The following is a 23,846-nucleotide window of genomic DNA, read 5'->3' as shown; positions in this document are numbered from 1 at the left end:
CCGCTTATAGTGTCCGTCCGGGTATTGCGACGAAAACTCGATGGCTTGATTGGTCCCCAGACAGACTTATACACTTAAATCCTTCTGCTTAGTGCGTCTTCCGGGTATAACGACGAAAAATCGTCGGTCCCTTGAAAGTCGCTATAAGCGGATTCTACTGTATATACATATACATATATTCTTGATTCCAATAGTTGTGTAGTTACTGCAAGTAAAATATATGTCGTGACAGCCTGGATTGAACAAGTACATTATAAAGCTCTCATAGGAGGAATACAAAAAATAAAGGTATTTCATTAAAACTGGAACACTACATATATCGAAAAGCAGTCATATGATATAAAGTCGTTGTTTTTATAACACAAGCATCATTTTTGGAATTGGGATGAAAATTTTATAAAATTCATCGTAAATAAATCTGATTTTACGAATATAGAGTTCTTTAAAAATCTTTTGAATTGCGAATTTATTTGTTTTTTAATCGGAGGGGGTTATCATATATCTGTTATAAAAACAACCGGAGCAATTATAGAAAATTAATGAAGAAAACCTTCATAAATTCAATGATGTCAACAAATTCGTTAATAGATAATGTTTATTAAAAAGAAACTTGTATAAAGATTGGGTTAATATCATAAAGTTTCTATAGAAAAAGAAGTTTAATGGAAAATTCGACATAACCTGATAGGTTTGTGCAGAACAGTACAATATTGCTACGCTTTTGCCAGCAAGTCAAACCTTACTTTCAAGAAATCGGTGTCTTATTTAAATGTTTCTTTAATATTCTTCTCTTCTTCTTTTACATGTATCCAGCAGGTAGAAGAGACACCTCATTTTTCTCTTCTTCTTTTACAGGTATCCAGCTACAAGAAGAGGCACTGTATCCTGCCTCCTTCTCCTTCGTCGTTTCCTCTCATTTGGTTGCATGCAAAGAGCTCGAACGAACGCCGACTGCGACGCCAACTGTGACTTGATACCTGGGCCTGGTTTGGTATGGGTAAAACCAAGGTTTTACCTGAACTCGGGCTCAGCCTGCTGCGACTTTCAGTCGGCCAGCGAACGTGGTTGCGATCACAACGTCTCAGTTCTTGGTTCTCCGTTTGTAAGTGCTCAGTTTTCAAGTCTCCAGCTAGTGCTCAGTTCTCAGTTCTCAAACCAAATTCTTTGCGGGGCGCATGTATGTGTGTCATGTGCGTGCGTGCTGAAGCCGTATCGGTGTGTTAGTGCTGGCCCGCTGCTAAAATTGATCTTTTTTTCCAAACGTTGCTTTTTTTTACTGTGCCTTCCAAACTGGTTCCTGCGCTGTTTACTGTGTATTTGTGCAGCAGCAGTAGCACTCAAAGAGGAGCTGAAGAAGGATCCAGCTGCGAAAAAAGAAAAGGAAGTCGGAGATAATCACAGATCGGAGAAAAGTATTTGTTTTTCTGGGATTTTCGGTGGATAAATCTCGAGTTTAACCAAATCAGAGACGATTTCGAAACAGATCCGGAACGTTACGCCACGATGCCCTGCTCGGCCGTAACCTTATCTATAGCGACGATCTGCGCGATCATCGCCACCGCCTTGCTTGCGATAGCCTTTTCCACGGATAACTGGCTGCACTACGATGTCTGGCGCAACCAAATACAGGTAAGTCTCCAGTCCCTGTTTTTGCAACCAAATCTCCCCGGCCAAAAACCGAATTAAACCAATGCCCAACCACTTAAAATACATATACATACATACATAAATACACAATTAGCCAGAGCCACTGAAATGTAGTTGTGTCATTGACGAAGACTCTTCCGCTAAAGACGGAGCTTTAACTTCGTCTACAAACACCGCATATTATTTCGAAATATATATGCATGTATGTATGTACATACATACATGCATATGTGGTACAAGTAGATTCCTAAGGCGATAAGGCGACAGAGAGATTTCTGAGTGGGTTTAAAGTCAACTTTTTGTACAAATCTAAAAATACATATTTATTTCAAAACATTTAACTTGAATAGGCATATTATTTTTTTTATTTTAAAACTAATTTGTATTTTTTACCCCAAGATTTTATAATGATTTTGTAATAATATCTATAATTTCTTCAGATCGATTTTTGATGCTGATGGTTAAATAAATAATATAACTTAGATGCATTTGTGCACTACAAAGAGGTGATTTTGGCCCACTGTGCTTACGAAAAGAAAAAGGTGGAAAGAGAGGATGAAGGGAAGAGGGAGCAGCACAAAGTAGTAGTAGCAGTGGTAACAGTAACATTCGCTCTTTTTGTGCTTGGCGAAAAGAGAATAAGGGCAAGGCGGAGAAAAAGAAAGGTCGAAAGCAAACACACCAACAACATTGAGAGAGAAGATTGTGAAGTGGGGGTCTGGAAAAGACGGGGTGGAGGGCGGGCAACGGCCGTTAACTTCAAAACTTTCTACGCGAGCGCTTAGCCAAGTCAAACTCGATGAATGAAAAGCGAAAAGAAGAGCCCAGGCTGATGAAGCTCGAGAGTGGGTTGGACGAGAAAAGAGAAGCAGGAAGTGAGGAGTAGGGGCCACTATACCAACAAAAACACCAACACTTTTTAAAATGTACTATTGCAAATACAGTCAAACTTCTTAAAAAAATTGTTATTTGTTTATCGCATGAATACAATTTAAAACCATTTTATGTATAAAAGAAGAGGGTTCGCTTAAGTCAAGTGAATAGACTAATATGTCCCATTATCCCATTACTCCACATAAGTAAATATTTTTAATAAGTGACAACTTTTTGAAAATCTTTTCGTCCACTTAAAAAGCAGAGCTAAAACGCCCCCAAGGCTTTTGGGCGTAATAGTAGCAAATTAAAACAAGAAAGGAAGCTAGCTTTGGCAAGACGAAGCTTATATGCCCTTGCAGTCATCCAATATGTCGAAATACATAAAGGCTAAACAACATCGAAGCTATGAGGATTTTTCTATTAATTTTCCATATTTTCGACTATTGTTCATATGACAGCTATATGATTTAGTCCTCCCATTTTGATGAAATTTAATTTAAAACTCAAGAATCATTAGAAGACTCTATGTTCCAAAAATCATGATTGTGTGATGAAAAACAACAATGTTATCATTTTATTTCTTTTATTTCAATATAGATTTTTCGATCTTTCCTATGATATAGTACCCAGATTTTGATGAAATTTTTTCTCGATTCAAGGGTGTTTAAAAAACTTGATGTTCTAAAAATCATGCTCATGCTTGTTTCCATTATTTATACATATGTATATATATTTTTTGGCCTTTCCTATGCCAGCTATATGATAGAGCTACCCGATTTTGATACAATTTCATCCGAAATTCAATAGTAGTTAGAAAACGTCATCTGGAATATCAACATCATGACCAAAAACAACGGCGTGAGAATTTTTGGCCGATCCGGCCCGTTCCAATAACTACAGAACTTTTGGGAAAGTTTCAGAAAGATAAATTTAAAACAGAGAAACTAGTTCGCGTACAGGAGGACAGACGGACAAACGGACAGACGTGATCGTGATGCTGATTAAGAATATATATATGTTCTTTATGGGGTCTGAGGTGTCTCCTTAACTGCGTTGCAAACTTCTGACTGAAATTATAAAACCCTTTGCTCTGCAAGGCTATAAAAACGTCATTCGGTATGTATTTGTTTCCTAAATCCAAATCATTAATTCAAAATGCTGTACCAAACAAATTCTGTGCCATCCTGACTCTGGCCGCCTCAAAATGTTGCGGCTTGTGGACGTAATAGAGTGAGCAGCACAAAAATGTAATAAACTTGAGCTGCTTACTAACATAATACCTTGAATCTGTATTTTTACTCCCAGTACTCTGACTCTTATACGGTGAGACGGACATAAATCGACTCGACTGTCGATTCTGACCAAGAATGAATGTGTACATACATATGTATATACTTTGTCGGGTCGCAAGTGCTCTCTTCAACCTATTACATACTTTTCATCAAATACAGTTACTCTACGATTAACAAACTCGCTCCCAAAACAAGCGGAATAAGAAGGTTTATGTAAGTTAGTACGGTCTCTTATTTAAATTTAATTGCAAATTCATAGCGGTTTTTACATACACACGTGTATGTAGTGAATTAAAAAAATTTTCCAATATGTTTGTCTGAATGACGTGCCACTGTATGAACCTTACTGCTAAGTGCATGTGTATCTGGGAAAAAACAGTATATGTTTGAGAAAAAAAGGTATGAAAAGGCATTGTAGAATAAATATTCTACTTCTTCTGAAGTAAATAATACCGTTTCATTGTTAGCGTGAGTGCGCATACCATTCCAATCAAAACAAGTCAACCAAAAAACAAAAACAAAAATCAGCCAATGAAGAAGAAGAAACCGAGTGAAAATATTTGCACGTTTTTGACTTTGTGGCTTGGACGAAGTTGTCACCTCATCCAAAAGTTTCAATGTCAATTCAGAGAACGATAATTCCGGTGAGATTTTTTAAAAATCGTCCTACAACCATGTCTGAAGCGAAATTTTTTGGAGTACTGAAGCCATTATACAACAGGTAAATTTAGATGTGGTTACTGTGTATATATACATATACATACATATTATATATACCGTCAAGAGAAATAGTTATGTATATTTATAGAGTATTAAAATGTGATAACTTGTTTTCTTTATTCAAAGAAACTTTTTTCATACGATATAAAACAATAGCTTAATAACTACGTTATGTTAAAAAAATTATTGTCGAGAGGCGGTCAGACGTTTTTGTTTAAAGTCTTGTGCAATCGTTTGTTATACCATTGCATATGGTATTGTAATTTCAGTCAAATCAATCGATTTAGACATGTTCATCTGTCTGTTTTTATGTTAACCAGTCTTTCAGTATTAAAGCTTTTTTCCTTAAATAAAATTACAAAATTTCATCATACATATATGTATGCATTTTTGGCAGATTGTGCTTTCTTACGACTCTTGAACGCAAATTAAATTTCACTTAAAATGGGACGACTTTAAAATTGGCGGTGAGACAATAAATTTATTTGGTGGCAAAAGGGGACAAATTTAAAGACTTATTGTTTTGACTCATTTGTTTTGCTAAATAGCTTGCATTATATTAAACATGAAATTATGAATACTTTATCAACAACAATCTCTTTGTTTATAAGTACCCGTTCATTTCAAAATATTTTTTAATATTTGGCTTTGTTCTTCTATACCTATATAAACAAATCTTTATAAATGTTAAGACTCTATTATATTTATGTCTGAAAAGGCAAAAAATGTAACTATGTATAGGTACAGTTTTCTATATCTATTTCACTGAAGTATACAGCCCTTGGCTTAAGATAATGGTACTTTAACACTAATATCTTTATCTTCCACTGACTTTCCCCACCAATCTGGCCGCTTCTTCAACTTCAGTATTCTACAAAGTACTGAAACTATCTAGCACTTTAAGGCATTTCGCTTTTCGATTTGTCTTGGGCCAAACCATTTGGCGTTGGCTTTTGTGGTTTTGATTGTATCCACACCTAAATCGTCGTAACCCTCGCAGATCGCCTCCAAACTGGTTTTCGAGTTGAGTTTTCACTCATTTCACGTTTTGGAGACAACAACGACGACTGGGATTACTCAAAATTGGTATGCGGCTAGTTGGCCGTTTTGCTTTGCCAGTTCGGTTTTTTGTGCTTGCTCGCAGTTGTTGTTTTTTTTCTCTTACAGTATATTGGCTGGTGGAATAGGATAGGGTATATGGGGAAATGGGAACGGGAGGACGATGAGGCATTGTTTTGGGTTAATATAATAATAAAAATATAATAATATTAATAAATTTAGCCATTAAATTATGATATATAATCTTTAATAAAATTAAGAAGATTTTAATTTATGGCTGCTGGCTCCCATATAAGGCTTGGCTCTGTTCTTGCCTTTAAAATGAAATAATAATTGTTATTCCAATATATACATTTATTGCCATTTATTCCAAATTTTTAAACGCTTGACTTTTCATTTTATTATCAATGTGTGCATTTTATAGCAAATATTATATGTATGTATATAAATTCAGTTAAAAGTTTGCAACGCAGTGAAGGTAACACCTTCGGCTTCTTAAAGATTTTTTATTATTCATCAGCGTGAGTCGATCTTGACATGTACATATGTACGTCTTCCCTTCTGTCTGTTTCTATGAAAACTAGTCTCTTATTTTTAAGCTAACATACATATCTTGCTAAAACTTTACCAAAAGTGTTATAGCTATTGCAAGTATATACGGTTTGGATCGGGCGACTTCATCATATTGCATCCACAGGAAAAATCGTAAAAATAATATAAAACAAATTATTACTTTGTTGTCTCTCATTTTACGAGCATGGTTTTTGTTTATTGTGTTTTTCTTAGCGAATCTTAAATTACAATTTGAATTTCATGAAATCAAAGCACTATATCATGTAGCTGCCATGGGAAAAATAAAAAATTTGTAATATAATATTGAATAACATAATTTCATTTACACATTTTGTCATATTGAGTTGTCCAACGACTCTTGAAATGCGATGAGTTGTAAAATATTGTTAAGATCGATAAGCTGCCATAGGAAGAATCGAACAAATTAAAGGAAATTAATAGTAAAATTAAATTCGAAGTTCCTCTTTGCATCAGGATTTCTTACCATACGGTCGTACGGTTAAAAACAGTCTTGTCTGTTAGGTTTTCTCTGTTTGCGAGAGGCAATACAAAGTAAACGTTCAGAATTGTGGAAAGTAATTCAAGAGATTTTTTGGCCAAAAACGACACCACAATCATGAAAGGACGGAGATTTGTAACGATTGATGAGATATATCGCTAAAAGAGCTCAAGGCAATAGTGTTTATGAAAAATTTTTTGAGGATTGGAAAACCCAGACGCATAAGTGTATAAAGGGGCAACATAAATATTGATAGAAAAATAAATTTAAGAGAAAATCTTAAAAATACAAAGTCATCTTTTTTTGAACACACCTGGTATGCATCTTAAACATTTATTTTAATCGCTTGTGTCTTCAATTTAACTTCGCACCCGTTTCACTATGAGCCATGCGATGCTGACGTTGACGCAAAACTAGAAATACTAAAAAAGAAATAAATCAAGAAAGGAAGCTAACTTCGGCGAGCCGGCGTATATATGTACATATGTATGTATACCCTTGAAGTCATCACAAATGTCGAGTAAAATGCATAATGGCTATATGACATCGAAGTTTAATTCAAAATTCAATAAAAATCGATAAAAAAAAAAACTCACCATCTGGAAGAAACCAGGTCGATATGATCAAAAACAACAGCGTGATAATTTTTTTTTCGATCTCTCTTATGGGATCTATCCGATATATTTGCCCGATCCGGCCCATCCCGACCAAATGAAAAGCTTTTGCTGCTTGTTTTTTAGGCTCTTTGTAGTTGGCCGTTTTCCCTGCCATTTGGATGCCATGAATGAATTTCGTGCTGGGTTTTTACGCTTAGTAAGCGCTGCAAGAGAGAAAGACGAAACACATGTTAGTTCGCGATGTGAAAATAATTGTTTTTAGCTGGGATGCGCATTCGCCTCGTGCGACAGACGATATTTTCTCCAAATTTTGTCGCTGGGTTTTACCTGAAGAGGACCTCACTTTTTTCTTGATATTTTTTGTTGTCACGACTGGGTGTTAAATTTTATATTTTTTGCTGACATCATTTGCGATTCCAAATTGATTAATCATATATATATAATTTCAGTCATACTGCTTAAATGGTCATTTAGTCAATTGCCCTAAGGGCCAGGTTGATTTGAAATTTTTGTTTTTGGCCTGCCGAAAATTTTAAGACGTAAGGAAGATTTTCGTAATCTGCGCTATGATTTTTCTAATAAAATAAAAAAGATACAAATTAAAGGAATGAGTGTTAATAAAAATGAAATCAAAATCATTTCTAATTGCTCGCTTTAAGTCAATAAGAAAACCACAACATACCTAAAAATACATACATATGTACATAAAAAACAAGTCAGGAGCTTGCTGCGGTGGACCGAAGCATATACATATGTATGTACATATATACATATTCTATTAAGGCACGTTCTTACCTTGTAGGGCGGAAAAATGGCACTTTTTAAAAAAAATTGTTTTGAGAAAACGGTTAAAGATAAAAAGCTGAAATTTTCAACTTTATTAGAAAACATCAAAATTGAAAAATCAAAAAAGGGGCGGGAGGGGGCGTTGCTCAGTTGCGGCATTTCGGCAAAATGATGTCCCGCTTACGGAAGTGATTCAGCCAAAACGGGTAATCGGAAACACAAAATCCAAAAAGATTCTTAAAGTGTACTGTACTGTGCATAAAATGAACTAGGATGAGAAAAAAAAATGAAAATTGCAAAAGTTATTAACTTTTGAAAAAAAATTTCGATTTTCGAGCTTTTTTTCTCACTAATTATTTTCTCAATTAAACAGTTATTCATTAGTTAAAGGAAACAATTAGGAACATTTAAAAAAAATTTGATGACGATTGGTCCGAAAACGTGGTTCCGAGATAAAGGCGTTTAAAGTTTTGGCTTCAAATGGTCGGTGCTCGACATGTGCTCCATGTAAAGGCCTGGAACTCTTTTAATTTTTCAAATTTTGATCTGAAATTTGTTGAGCACATTCTTAAAACATATATCTACACGAAAAGGCAAAAAAAAAATCGATTTTTTTTGGTTTTAAAGGCCAAAAAAAGAGACATGCTTGATTTTTTTGAGGCGAAATGAGTAAGTTTATTTTTTAGAGCTTAATTACATTTTAATTACATTCAACTTTTGAAGAGTATTAGAAAAAAAAATTATTAAAAAATATTTAGAAATAGGGTAAGATGGGGTAAAACCGCCGGTGGGTAAATTTTTAAATTTTTAAATTTAAAAAAAAAACGAATTCATTTTTTTATTAATGCATTTTTTTGTTGTGCAATTATAAAAGTGATTAATGTCTGAAATCTAAAAGCGCCAGATCGAAACTAAATTGTTCCGCTGATATGGTAGCTCTGAACATATGTCAGAATGACTTAAATTACCAAATAAGTTAAGTAAGTTAAAAAAAAATAATAAATAAAAATTTGGCTCTTTTTTATTCAAATTGGCTCATTTTTTATCTTTTTTTGGCTCATTAAAAATTTTTGAAGTGGCAACCTTGGGTAAAACCGCCATTTGGATTTCAAATTCCAATGAAGCGCCGAAACGATTAACCGTTGATAATGTAGATTCTGATTGATAATGCGCGGTTTTTGCAGTCGGTCGGAATACTGCAGCTTTGTCGTGACAATTTCTATTGAGCCATTTTTGTTTCACTAGACGGCAGCAAAAAATTTTTGTTATCAACATTACTCAATCAAGTGTAAATGAACGGCTTGAAAAAAAAGAGGTACATAAGTGTTCGCTTATAGTACGAACCTTGATACTGATGTACATATATCAAGTTAGCCAATATTTCCAAAATTGTACAAACTAAGTAACCTCGACAAAAAATTGGCGCGTGGGGTAAAAACCCCGCGAAAAGGTATTGCTCAGAAGTTTTTAATTTTTTAAACTCTATAATATTTTACTTTTCTATAATATTGAAGCGGACACTTTGGAAATTCACTAGGCACTTAATAATTGTGAAATTGACTGTTGAAATTGTTAAATAAAAAGTTTTTGCAACATTTCAATGGATATAGTTTTTAATTAAAAAACTTCTAAATCCACATGTTGGAAGTTTTGAAATTGAAGATTTTCTTCTATTAGGTATCAATATCTAAGATTTCAATATTTTATGTTAATAATCTACTTGTTATTGACATTATTTGGGTACTTTACTACACTGAAACCAGAATGGCGTTTTTACCCCACTAGGTGGGGTAAAACCGCCGTTTTAAACTTTTCTTCTGAACGATCACAATTGTTTTAAAATAAAAGCTACATAAAAACTTTCTAAATGAATTATGTAGCCAAGGGATTAAACTTTCAGAAATATGGGTTGGTTCATTGATCATTTTATAAATGATAGCTTGACATCATCAAATATACATTTTTGGCGGTTTTACCCCATCTTACCCTAAGCCTGTGGCGGTTATTCTTCCGAAGCGCCCAAAGAAAAACTTGTTTTGCGGTGAACATCATAGAACGCCCTATCATCTTAAAAATAAAATGTGATATGCGTTGTAAAGATTATGAATTTCCCGAGGTAAACAGGAAGAGTTTTTTTCAAATTTATTTGTTGTCTATTTTTGGGAGCACTTGAAAGTGAAAAGTGCGATTTTAGCTTAAAAATTGCTGTTAATTTATTTTTTAAAAATATAAAAAAATGAAAATTATAAAAAACTTTCCCCGATTACCTGCGTTTTTATGTTAAGAATTTGTGCTAAGAATTTGAAAAGGATCGGTTCAGTAGATTTTGAGTTCTGATGTTCATCGACTTTCAAAATAACGTCAAAGGGTATTATAATTTCAGTTAGAAGTTTGCAACGCAGTGAAGAGACACCTCAGACCCCAAAAATTATACATACATATATATTCTGAATCAGCATCACGATCTGAATCGAAATACGTCTGTCCTCCTGTCTGCTTCTATGTAAACTAGTAAACTAATATTTAGTCGAAAATATGGAACTTCTATGTACTTTCTTCGACAAATTTGATGACTGCAAGGGTATATAAGCTTCGGCTTGCCGAAGCTAGATTCCCTTGTTTTCATTTGCCACGCCCAACAGCCTCTAGGGCTAGTCCTCTTCTTTTGTTTTAAACGTCAATATCTTGAAACCAAAGGAGCTTAAATATTTGGATGAAAGATACAGATTGTAGTTATGAATGCACAGAAAAAAAGTTCTAAGAATAAGGGCACTACTATTTTAACTTTTTTGGGATTCTGGTAATAAATACGCAGCGAATGGCGTTGGGGAATGGTGTGTTTTAGCTCTGCTGCCTTTAAAGACGTCGAGATTCAAAAGTTATCACGCCTATAGGCATTGCTTATCTCAGCAACAGGTATTTGATAGTCGAGGCACTCGACCAACGGTTTCTCTTTTATTTTTCTATTTTTATCCGATTGTTCCCATGAAAGCTTTATTATATAATCGAATTTGAAGAAATTTAATTCGTATTCAAGAGTCGTTAAAAAACTCAGCTATACAATATACGTCTAATATATATTCCAAAAGGCTATATGATCGTCGTTCGATCCGGGTCGTTCCGAATTCTAAACTTCTTGTAAAAATCTTTTGCTAAAATTTCAGAGATAGACATGAATGCGTAGGAGCAGACAGACTTTTAGCTCGATACACTTGACCCAGCGATACTCCAACTTCTTTAACCCGTCTGAAAAATACGTTTTTTCGAGGTCTGCAAAATAGGCCTCTGTGGCGGCGACGACCTCCTCAATCGACGCAAAGTTCTCTCCAGCGAGTGACTTGTTCAAGTTTGAAAACAAAAAGAAGTCACACGGGGCCAAATCTGGAGAATATGGTGGATGGGGTAGCAGTTCCTAGCCAAACTCGACCAATTTTGCCGTGGCGAGGGCGGAAGTGTGAGCCGGTGGGTTGACCTGATGTAAAACCTTTTTTTTCTTCGCCAAATGTAGTCGTATATTATGCAATTCGGCGGTGATAGTACCGCGCTGCTGCCGTTTTGCCCTTCTCCAGGTAGTCGATGTAGATCACACCTTGAAAATACCAAAAAACGGTGGCCATCACCTTTCCGGCCGATGGGACAGTCTTCGCCTTCTTCGGAGCAGGTTCGGCGGGTGAAGTCCACTGTTTCGACTGTTTCTTGGAGTCTGGACCAGTGGGTCCATGCTTCGTTGACGATCACGAAACGATGCAGAAACTCCTTCGGATTGCGCTTAAACAGCGTCAAACACTGCTCTGAAGTGGTCTCACGGTTGCGTTTGTTGTCCGGAGTGAGCAAACGCGCCACCCACTGCAAGGCTATTAAAACTCATTGCTCAACACAGATTTTAAATTGGTATTTTACTGAAAGTATCGAATAACCAGGCCCAGGTAATTAAAAATTAAGATTATACGAAAATTAATTAATTTCTTTCGCAATTATGTATGCTCTTAGAGGTTTCTGGATTTGAGATTCGAGACCGACTGAGCGTGCGATTTATAAAAACGCTTTTGATTCCCACCAAAAGGGATAAATAAATAAAGTGCCAAAAAAACAACCCCAGCAAACAAATTTTTAAACGAAACCCGTTTGTGTTTTTCATATGCTGCTTCACTTAAAAACAAATTATTTAAGGGGTTATATACCTTTTTCAGAATCAAAAAATCGAAAAAAATGTTATAATTTTTTTTTGATGTACATACTTTCAACAATTTTTCTGCAAAATTTTTTAGAGATCGGAGCACTAGAACCTAAGATACAGCCGTTCATAGCGCACGGTGTACATGACTTCCTAATGTCCACCTAAAACTTTAAACGCGATTATCTCGGAATCGCATTTTTGAGAAAAGGTCATTGCGGTGAGCACGATATCTCGGTAACCACTACATCGATCGATTTGAAATTTTAGGGGATTGTTTGTAGATACAATAGCTAGTTCGTGAACGAAGGAATTTTATTTTCGACAAATTTTTCTATTTTTTTGGGGCGAAAAACTAAATTATTAGACCTCGAAAAATCGGAAAATTTTTTTGAAAAAAATAATCACTGTAACTGTAAAAAATTTTTTTTCGTTAAATCCTTCGTTCACGAACTAGGTAACACTATATTCTAACGTAGTTTTTTTTCTTTTTTTTTAAGTCGAGCCGTTTCCTTGTTTTCATGCTCACCGTGAGCCACTACTGAAAAAAGGACTTCTGCGGCAAGAACTGTAACTTCCAAAATTATGAAAATTTTCACTCGAAATTTTATACGAATTTACTTAAGGACACGTACGTAGATAAAATTTGTATTGTATTTCAATAAAACAATGGTAACATGCTAAAAAAAAATAAATAAAAACCCTGTATTTCTCTGGAGAAAAAGGTATATAACCCCTTAATTTCAATCAGTTTAAGGTTTCCGCGCAAATGGTATTATAATTTCAGTCAGAAGTTTGCAACGCAGTGAAGGAGACACCTCAGACCCCATAAAGTGTATATATTCTTGATCAGCATCACGATCTGAATCGAAATCCGTCTGTCCGTCGGTCCGTCTGTCCGTCTGAAGAAATTTAATTTGAAACTCAAGACTCATTAGAAAACTTTATATTCCAAAAATCATGATTGTCTGATGAAAAACAATGAGGTAATCATTTTATTTCCGTTATTTCTATATTGATTTTTTGATCTTTCCTATGGCAGCTATATGATATAGTACTCTGATTTTTATAAAATTTTTTTCTCGATTTAAGAGTATTTAAAAAACTTGATGTTCCAAAAATTATGCTCGTGGGATTAAAAACAACGACGTTATAATTGTTTTCCATTATTTATATATATATATTGATCTCTCCCATGGGAGCTATATGATAGAGTTATCCGATTTCGATAAAATTTAAACCGAAATTCAATAGCAGTAAGAAAACGCCATCTGGAAAAAATCAAGTTGATCTGATCAAAAACAACGTATTGGAGCTATCCGATATAGTCGGTCGATCCGGCTTATTCCGACTTATATACTGCGTGCAATAACTACACAACTTTTGGGAAAGTTTCAGCAAAATAGCTTTAAAACTGAGAGACTAGTTTACATAGAAACAGACAGACGGACCGACGGACAGACGGATTTCGATTCAGATCGTGATGCTGATCAAGAATATATATACTTTATAGGGTCTGAGGTGCCTCCTTTACTGCGTTGCAAGCTTCTGACTGCAATTATAATACCCTGTGCTCTGCAAGGGTATAAAAACACCCGGGCATGAAAATAGCATCGTTTCCTAGTCCTTGGCCTAAAAACGCAAGTTTTGTAGTTTGGTGGTGAAGGTACTTGAAACAGCTGTTGGCATCTTGCTGTCGAGAACCAATCCTCTGGGTCTCTAAACGCTTATCTGTTTTATCCGAATGTCATGTGTACATGACGCCCGATTGGCTAATCACCGACATCTGTAGTCGGGAATGGAGGGGCACTGAGGGGAAGCCCTCTAGGAAAGCTCAATAAGAGGGTCAGCTCTGCACCGGGGCCCCAAACCAGTTTTGCATGTGCTCCGTCCCCGGTGTAATAAAAATATTTGTGCTTTGGCAACTGTCCAAGTGAGCACGGGAAACTGAGGAAACCGGCCAAACCACCTAGTGTTTTCTGTTGTCAAGTGTCTCCGATCGATTGGAATTTCTTCGTATAGAGAACTCGAGCCGTTGGGTCAGAAATGATTTAATCAAGTCTTGAACGAAATGTTGCACTTTAAATCTCACGAACACTACGAACATATTAAAGGTATGCATACATGGGTTTAAAATATTAAAAGTTTATATACCCTTGCAGTAATCAAATATGTCGAACCAATTACATAGAGGCTAACAACATCGAAGCTATGAAAAACAACGATTTTATCATTTTTTTCGGTTAATTTCCGTTAATTCTATACAATTTTTTCGATCTGTCCTATGGTGTCAATATGATATAGTTTTCCTGTTTTTATGTATTTTTTTTCTCGATTTAAGGGTATTTAAAAAACTTGATGTTCTAAAAATCATAGTCGTGGGATATAGCTACCATAGGAAAGATCGAAAAATTTTAATAGACTTAACGGAAATAAAATGATAACATCGTTGTTTTTCATCAGACAATCATGATTTGTTAAATATATAGTTTTCTAACGACTCTTGAATAACGAATTGAATTTCATCAAAGTCGGATGACTATATCATATAGCTGTCGTATAAACAATAGTCGAAAATATGAAAAATTAATAGCAACAAGAAAAGAAGCTAGCTTCGGCAAGCCGAAGCTTAAATACCCTTGCAGTCGAAGAAAATACATAGAGGCTAACAGCATCGAAGCTATAACGTTTTTTCTATTAATTTTTCATATTTTCGGCTATTGTTTATATGTTTCAGCAAGATAGTTTTAAAACTGAGAGACTAGTTTACATAGAAACGGAAAGACGAACAGACATACAAAAGTATCTCGATTCTCATCGTGATAATGATGAAGAATATACATATATTATATACTTTATGGGCTCTGAGGTGTTTTCTTCACTGCGTTGCAGTAATAATACCCTTTGCTCTGCAAGGGTATAAAAATCGACATAGCTTCGATGTTGTTTAGCCTTTAGGTATTTTTTTCGACATACACGGTGCGTCCATTAAGTTTCGAGACATGAACCATATCTCAGCAAATAGTAGCGCCAGCTAGGTGTTCGAAGATGCATTTTAAAGCTTAAACCTTTTTCTATTGACGTGTCAAACTTCATTACATTTGCTTGACAAATAACAAGGATATGACAGCTTTTCCTAAACAGTTTTTGATCTGATGTTGAAATTCCAACATGGAACAAAGAGCAAAGATCATTGCAGAGAAGTCGTTGCAGCCGCCAGAAATGATCCAAACTTTCTGAAATCAATTGTTACTGGCGACGAAACATGGTGCTTTCAGTATGATCCAGAAACTAAGCGCCAAAGTTCGGAATGGAAGTCGAAAAACTCACCACAAGCCAAAAAAAGCGAAAATCTCCTTCAAAAATCAAAACAATGCTTATCACTTTCTTCGATAGTAAAGGCATTATCCACAAAGAGTTCATTCCAACTGGTCAAACGGTCACTGGCACGTATTATCTTGAAGCAGTGGTTCCCAAACTCTTTTCTTTCATAGACCACTTTCAAAATTTTGCTAGATCTGGCGGACCCCTATGCCTAAATTCAAAATCAATTCTCACAAATTATAATTAAACAAACATCAAAACGAAGATGTAGGTATTTCATTGTGTTGTAGGTATATATTCAAATATTGAAATTATTACAATATTAATTATTATTGTTATAATAGTCGTAACGTAATAAAAATTAAACACTTATAACGTAATGTAACTTCTACAATGGTAACTACGAAAAATGTATAATTTTAATGAGATGGATGTACATACTTGATGTTTTGTTAGCGAATTATCAATATCTGGCTTGAGTTTTGTAAGTAATAACCGCAAATCTCCCCGTTTTGTGATATTCAAGTATATGATAAGTTTGTAACGGCACTAAAACTTTTTTTTTAACGAGGGAAACGCTATAAGAAGCTTTTTCGCTATTGTCCACAGTCTTAGTTAGGTATTTCTGCCTGCAGCCAAAATTTTTGATACCCTTTTTTAAATGTTACTTTCAGCTCCTCATTAGTGCTAAGCTCGAGTAGCTCCTGTTGTAATATCACATTCTCCACTTCTGTTTCACAGTTGTACTGAATATGGAATATTATTATACATGTTTTTACAAGTAGCAGTCGCTGAGCTTCTTAAAACATTATCTGCCGATATTGATAGAAGAAGTCAAGCCAACATTTTAGTTCTTCACTATCGAGACTGAGTTAAATTTCATGCACCCCCGTACACAAAGTGTAGACCCCCATTTTTTGTCACGCCGAACGTAGACCCCCGTCGAGTTACCCGTGAACCCCCAGTGGTCCACCTGGACCACTTTGGGAATCAATGTCTTGAAGTTTTAAAGCATTTGATGGCCAGAATCCGTCGTACTCGACCCGAATATCGCGATCCAGAGAAATGGTGTCTGTTGCACGACAATGCGCCGAGTCACAAATCAATCATTGTTCGTCAGTTTTTGGCCCGAAATCAAGTCTGTGTGTTGGACCACCCACCGTATTCACCTGATTTGGCGCCTTGGGACTTCTCCTTGTTTCCAAAGTTGAAGTTGAAGTTGAAAGGATGCTTTTTTGAAGATGTTGAGACCATTAAAACGGCTTCGACATGAGCATTGGAGGCTATTCCACAAAATGAGCTGAAGCACGCATTTGAATCACTATTGAATCGCTGTAAGAAGTGTATTAAAGCGAAGGGAGAATACTTCAAATAATAAATTTGAAAAACTTGAAATATCTTGTTTATTTTGCGATTTATGGAATCAGTCTCGAAACTTAATGGACGCACCGTGTATTTGCCAAAGCTAGCTTCCTTTTATGTTTTGTTTTCACTTGTGATGATCCTGCTAGGAGTTATGCTGACAATGCCGGTGCCCCTATTTTCCACGGTCTCGCTGGAAAATACGTAACGCAGTCAGACCATTTAATTTTTGTTATTAAATTTGAAGTAATCTTAGGTTGAAATATAGGTTTAACAACAACAAAAATATAACAGAAAATGTAATTTTTTATATTTAAAGCCATAGTATTTGTAGGTCATTAAAAGATTTCTCGCTTAAATTATTATCAATAATTCACAAGTTTAACTAAAGTTGATCATTGGTGTGGTTTTTAAATGTTAAAATGATCATACATATTAATCAGATAATTTTTTTTTTTCATAGTGGCAAAGTACGCGTTAATGTCTCCACATGGGGCAATCTCCTTAGCTAAAAATTGCAATTTGTTGGCAGCAGAAAAACTCTCCTTTACCTGAAGGATTTAAAATATTTAGGTGATTGTCATTTGCAGTTTACTTTCCGACCTTTTCGTTACAAAGTTTTGATCAATATACCATACGTAGTCCCACAACCTGTATAGTACTGTATAGTATACCGTATTAATCCAGCTAACCAACCGAAAATTCGACTCGCTCTCGTTTTCCACCTCCGCCGGAGAGCTGGTACACACGACTGGTTACCGATTTCTTTACGTTTCTCGGCAGTATACCTCAGATTTTCGTTCACAGCCGAATGCATTTCTAATCCAGCTCAACAGCCCCGTCCCGATTGAATGCTGTACAAGTGGGGGCCCTGAATTGCCCAAGACTTTCATAAGAAAGTTACAAAATTAATCCGGAGAAGAAACTCTAAAAAAAGGGGTCTCAGAAGTTTCTTCGTTTTTTTTTGGGCCGAGCCAAGCGAAAAAATTTCTCAAGAGCGGATTAGTGGGGAGGGTTAGTAAAAATAAGAATATAAATGGTTCAAGGTGTCCTAATCTTAGTCTCCAGACGGGAGTTGCGCAAGCGAAAATCAATTTTCTAGTCATCCGTCAATTTTCATAAGCCGATCGGATGTTAAAGGTATCTACATATATACGAGTATATGTATATAAATATATAATACATGTTGGATGTGGAGAAAAACTTGTTTGGTCTGTGTGCGATTTCCCTCGTCACCGGGGACGGTGGAAAATTGCGCGTAAGCCGAAATCGTGGGACCTCGTGATATAACTCGGAGTATTTAAATTTCACTCGGGTTTTACCTATTTTAGTTGTGGAAGGCAGAAATTGAAATAAAATATAGCACGAGGTGGGGTTCTTTAATGTTCGAGTCAGAGCTTAAGACTCAAAGTGCAATCGGTGGAACTAGATAAACGATAAAAGCAGACTGCTAAGTAGAGGTTAAAAAAAAGGTGACTTAAGGTAATTTAGGGTAAGAGGTGACAGATGATAAATTGAGTAATTCTTCTGCTTAATTTTAATAATGTTTATTATAATAGGTTTTAAACCCTTAAAAAATGTATATATATATATATGTATATGCACACTTAGCAAACCCAAAAAGCAAACGATCAAAGAACTGGAAACTTTTTCAGATGTGTGACGGACGATGAACCCCCGTAGCCCCACCATTTTTTTTCATTGTTACTCAAATACCGGACATACCGTAAAGTAAAACATGTTTTTCGGCTTGCATTCCCCTGCGGAATTTCTTTTTTACTAATGAAAATACATGTTGTATGTGGAGAAAAACTTGTCTGGTCTGTGTGCGATTTCCCTCGCCACTTGGGAAGGTAGAAAATTGCGCGTTAGCCGAAATTGTAGAATGACTGACAATGTGCCCAGACGTGGGGAGCGTGATATCACTTGAAGTTTTTACATTTATGTATATTATGTATCAATATAATTTGTTCAAAGGCAGAACAAATTAATAATTAAAAATAGCACGAGGTGGAGTTATACAATGTTTGAGTTAGAGACTCAAAGTGTGTTGGTGCAACCAAATAAACGGCAAGTGCGACTTATAGTAATATATGATGAAGAGGGAAGATCACAAATCTCCAGCAAAATGCATAAGGGCATTAATTTTTAATATTTTCACCGATTTGTTGCTATGACAACCATGTGATGTAGTCGTTCAATTTTCATTAAAATTCAATACGAAATTCAAGAGTCGTTAGAAAACATGCAACCATGATTTTTGTAATATCAAATTTATTAATCACTTTTGTAGGAATCGAAATAACTTAAAAAACAAAATTAATTAATTTTAATTGTACTATATATAAGATTCAGCTAACCGAAACTAGCTTCTTTTATTGTTTTTGAACCATAATGAACCATAATTACTTAAAATTACGAATTTAAAAAAAAATGGGTTTTCATTTTAAGCATTTCTATATGTTTACGCATTTTTGCTGAATTCAGTTTGCAATACATCATTTTGTCAGCAAATTAGCTACAAAATAATTAATATAATACTACTGTAATTTGTATACAGCTAATAATTATTATATCTCTATGAAATTTCAGTCCTTCGCAAGCAAACATTCGGATGCAGAGTCGCTGTTGCACAACATGAATGTAAAGTACTACTACTACACGAGGACTCGTGGTTTGTTCAGGGTCTGCTATCCGAAGGAACGCCCGCCGGTTTCAGCGGGTGAGTGAACACTTTGCTGTTCCGCAAGATATATGAGATGTCTAATCCCTGATCCCCAACCCCGTAGTGCCCACTTATCTGTCGCCTATTGAGACGCACTGCTCGAACATCGACTACTTCCCGCAGGCGGAAGACGAGAAGATCGCCAACGAGGACGCCACCTCAAGACTTCACTTGGCCCGCTCCTGCATTGCCCTGTTCATCATCAGCTTCGTGACTATTTTCTGCTCCTTCTGGACCGGCCTCTCCGGCTGCTGGAAGCGGTCCTCGGGCGCCATTACGGCCACCTCGATCCTGCTGCTAGTCACCTGCCTCCTGGCTGCCGGCGCCATGGGACTCTGGCACACAGTCGAGTTTTTTGAAAAGGAGAAAGTCGTCGGCGAGGACTATTTTCAGCAGTGGAACACGGTAAATGGTCCTTACACATATCCCAAAGAATCCAAAGCTTTCCATTTAAACTAAAAGAATTTACTTTCATTTCGTTTATGAAGTATGGTCGTGTTAATTTTTGAAACCTTCGCAGACGGTATTAAAATTTTAGACATATGTCGATAACGCAGTTACAGCAAGCTGTTCAAGACTATATATATAATTTAAGGGGTCGGGCGTAGCTTCTTCAGTGCGTTGCCATCTTTTGGTTTACAAATTTGAAACCCTCTGCAAGGGTATTCAAAAGTTTTTTTTTTTAAGGATCGGATATATCACATAGCTGCCAAAGAAAAAATCAGAAAACAAGAGTTTATCATATTGTTATACCCTTGCAGAATGTATTATAATTTCAGTCAGTAGTTTGCAAAGCAGTGAAGGCGACACCACCTCAGACCTCATAAAGTATATATGACCTCATAAGAATATATATTCTTGATGAGCATCACGATCTGAATCGAAATACGTCTGTTCGAAATTCAAGTCAATATGATAAAAAACAACGGCGTGATAATTTTTTTATTCTCTCGTATGGGAGCTATTCGATCTCGTCGCCCGATCCGGCGACTACACTGCGTGCAATAAGTACAAAACTTTTGGCAAAGTTTTAACAAGACAGCTTTAAAACTGAGAGACTAGTTTACATAAAAACAGACAGACCGACAGACGGACGTACAGACGAACAGGCGTATTTCGATTCAGATTGTGATGCTGATCAAGAATATATACTTTATGGGTCTGAGGTGTCTCCTTCACTGCGTTGCAAACTTCTGACTGAAATTATAATACCTGTGCAGGGGTATAACAATTGTTGCTGACTTTCTAAAAGTTGGGTTAACAATTGCAAACAAAACTAGCTATCTAGTCGTTTTATAGACTTAGGTTACAACTGCAAGGGTATATAGGCTATGGCTCGCCAAATCTTTCCTTCTTGCTTAAAATAAGTTTGGGTTTAAAAGTTTTACAGTCTTTCTGCAGTAAAGAAAATTTCTCCAGATTTTTCAACAAAAAACGTATTGATGATTTGGATGTATTGCTCAGGTTCTGCGCGACAACACGAAGATTTCCTACGATTGGTCGTACATCGTGGCCTGGGCAGGAATCGGTACCTGTCTCCTGGCGGCAATCCTGCTCTCGGGAGCGGCCGTTTGTCTGCGCAACGAGCGCGAGAAAGAGGAGCAGCTGAACCTGCAGTATTTGATGCCTGGTAAGATCGAATCCGATCTCTTGACTATTCAAGTTGCTATTTACCCTATCCCGATTCCAGTTTACTCGCAAAAGCAGCCGCCCTATCCACCGTACGCCAACTATGCCCAGCCCCAGATCTACCCAGGACCCTACTACCACGGCTCGCAGTACGGACCCTACAACTACTAGGTGTAGCTAGTGGCGGGGAAAGTCCGAATGAAAGCGCAGTGAAAGCCGTGAAAAACGAACAGCAGTAAAATCACAAATGACCAAGAGAAAACCTAGAACTTCAACAACCCTACACAGTAATCAAAACACTTGGCGATCAAGCAGAGCAACCGGTAACGGAATTTTAAATAGCATTCGGACAATGACAATAATATACACCTTTTTTTTGACAAGAACTTAGTTTGTAGGCTATATAAAGCTATATAAATTATGCTTGTATGTATAACTGATCGTGGGACTTGAGTCAAATTCGCAGTCTGAGTTTTCGTCGCGCATAATTTTGCAAATATATACAAGGAAGATGACAAAGTAAATGGACCGTTGTATGTTTTGGCCACGGTCGGAAGCGAACAAAAGACAACAATAAACGTTTAATTTATTGTAGCAAGTAAAGCACTTTTAGAGTATTTAAAAATAATAATAAACAAAATATGTATGTACCTAAGCTAAAAGTTTCATTGTACGATGTACATATATGAAGCAAGACAAGCTTAAAATTGTCTTCCATGTATTGTGCATATTGTATTTAGAGAAATACGTTTTATAAATAAAAGTTTATTATGTTAAAATACATAGTTCCTTTCGCTTGGAAGGAAAAATGTTGACTGATCATTAAGATAACAAATGCAGAACTACAAGTAAGTGCCAAGAACAAAACGAAAAACAACGACTATAGAATAAAGTTACTCTTTCGACAAGAAATTTTGGTCACGCTACAAGGAAATACATTTTATTAACGTTTTTATACTTGATATGTAATATGTAATGGTCTTTGGAGTTTCTTTAAATTGGTTTTATAATAACTTTTTTTTATTTTTTATCATTTCTTTAATTTTAGTCTACAAGACAGGCTTAAAAAATCAAAATAAAAAACATTTTGTGTTTGTATGGTAAAAAAGAGAGGAAACTAGCTTCGCCGAGCAGAAGCTAATATACACATTCACAGTCATCACAAATGTCGAGCGAAACGCATAAAAACTAAACAACATGAAAGTTATGAAGAATTTACTATGCATTTTTACCGATTACACTGCCGCTCAACTGAATAGGTTCATGACAGCAGAGGTAGTAATTTGTCTATAATTCCTAAACCAGTGTACCGATTTCCATAATTTTTTTTCCTTACTTCTTGAATCATATTATAATAAAATGCTGAAGAAAGTTTTTCAAAAACATATTATTTATTCCTTATTTAATTTTTAATATTTAACAAAAATGCATAATTTTTTAACGGTCATCTGAATAGGTTCAACCTAAAACAATTAAAATTATTTAACACCAAAATCAATTTAATTTAGAAGCGTAAATCAATAGATACAACTATTATTATCTCGATCTTCGAAAGGAAGAGCATTTCCTTAGCCGTCGTCATAGCTGTGAGGGTGGGGTAATGGTGTGGGGGTATCGATAAACAACTTTAATAGGCATGATAACCAGCGTTGCCAATTCAGCTATTTCCCCGCTAGATCTGGCGGTTTTCAAAAAGAAAATGCGGGATAAATTGAAAACTACCGGCTAGCGGGAATTATAGCTCTTTTCAAAGCAAAACTGACGGAATTTTATCTTTTTAAAAACAACTGGTACCTTCTTGTATTTTTATGTTCTACGATGTCACTCTTTAAAAACTTGCAGTATCTTTGCATTGGAATGGTAATGAAACATCGATATGTCAAAAGATCTGTACATTTTTATCGATTTTTACTAGCTTTACCATCACCATCTGGGTGTTTCACAATTTCAGCACTGGAGGGAGAAACAGGCAAACTTTTTAATGATATCATATTTACAATAAATTCATAAAAAAGCAAAATAATTCCCGCTAATGTCAGTATTGATACATATTTTTATACCCTTGCAGATTATAATTTCAGTCAGAAGTTTGCAACGCAGTGAAGGACACACCTCAGACCCCATAAAGTATATATATTCTTAATCAGCATCACGAGCAGAATCCGAATACGTCTGTCCGTCTGTCCTCCTGTCTGTTTCTACGCAAACTAGTCTCTCAGTTTTAAAGCTATCTTGCTGAAACTTTCCCAAAAGGATCGGCCAACTATATCGAATAGCTCCCATACGAGAGAATGAAATAAAAAATTCTGACGCCGTTGTTTTTGATCAGATCGACTTGATTTCTTCCAGATGGTGTTTATTAACTACTGTCGAATTTCGGATTAAATTTTATCAAAATCGGATAACTCTATCATATAGCTGCCATTGGAGAGATCGAAAAATATATATAGAATTAATGGAAATTAATTGATAACGTCATTGTTTTTCATCACACGACTATGATTTTTTGAGTATCAAGTTTTTTAAATAACCTTGATTTATAAAAAAAACTATATCATATAGC

At 35.7% G+C, this 23,846-nt stretch overlaps 1 protein-coding gene and 1 long non-coding RNA gene across 3 annotated transcripts; one reads left to right on the top strand and one right to left on the bottom strand.

The window, feature by feature from the left end:
- The first annotated feature begins 1,029 nt into the window (after nucleotides 1–1,029).
- Nucleotides 1,030–22,064, top strand: LOC108101953. Of its 2 annotated transcripts, XM_043208791.1 has the most exons (6): nucleotides 1,031–1,102; nucleotides 1,326–1,629; nucleotides 19,522–19,651; nucleotides 19,719–20,059; nucleotides 21,119–21,284; nucleotides 21,345–22,064. In XM_043208791.1, exons 2-6 carry the CDS (start codon nucleotides 1,504–1,506, stop codon nucleotides 21,452–21,454), a joined length of 873 nt encoding a protein of 290 aa, XP_043064726.1. In that variant the 5' UTR covers nucleotides 1,031–1,102; nucleotides 1,326–1,503; the 3' UTR covers nucleotides 21,455–22,064. The 2 variants fall into 2 exon arrangements, with proteins under 2 accessions (XP_043064727.1, XP_043064726.1); XM_043208792.1 differs by lacking the exons at nucleotides 21,119–21,284; nucleotides 21,345–22,064 and adding an exon at nucleotides 21,074–21,112 and having other exon boundaries at nucleotides 1,030–1,629.
- On the bottom strand, nucleotides 15,836–18,420 carry LOC122320631. The gene is made up of 2 exons (XR_006245742.1): nucleotides 17,604–18,420; nucleotides 15,836–17,122 (listed from the first exon to the last, which is right to left on the bottom strand). It is a non-coding gene; the product is annotated as an uncharacterized LOC122320631 (long non-coding RNA).
- Nucleotides 22,065–23,846: the final 1,782 nt, after the last annotated feature.

This window comes from Drosophila ficusphila, unplaced genomic scaffold, assembly GCF_018152265.1.
Source record: "Drosophila ficusphila isolate 14025-0441.05 unplaced genomic scaffold, ASM1815226v1 contig_668, whole genome shotgun sequence".
NCBI lineage: Eukaryota > Metazoa > Arthropoda > Insecta > Diptera > Drosophilidae > Drosophila > Drosophila ficusphila.
Note: the sequence above shows the minus strand (reverse complement) of the source record. Positions and strands in the feature narration are given on the sequence as shown.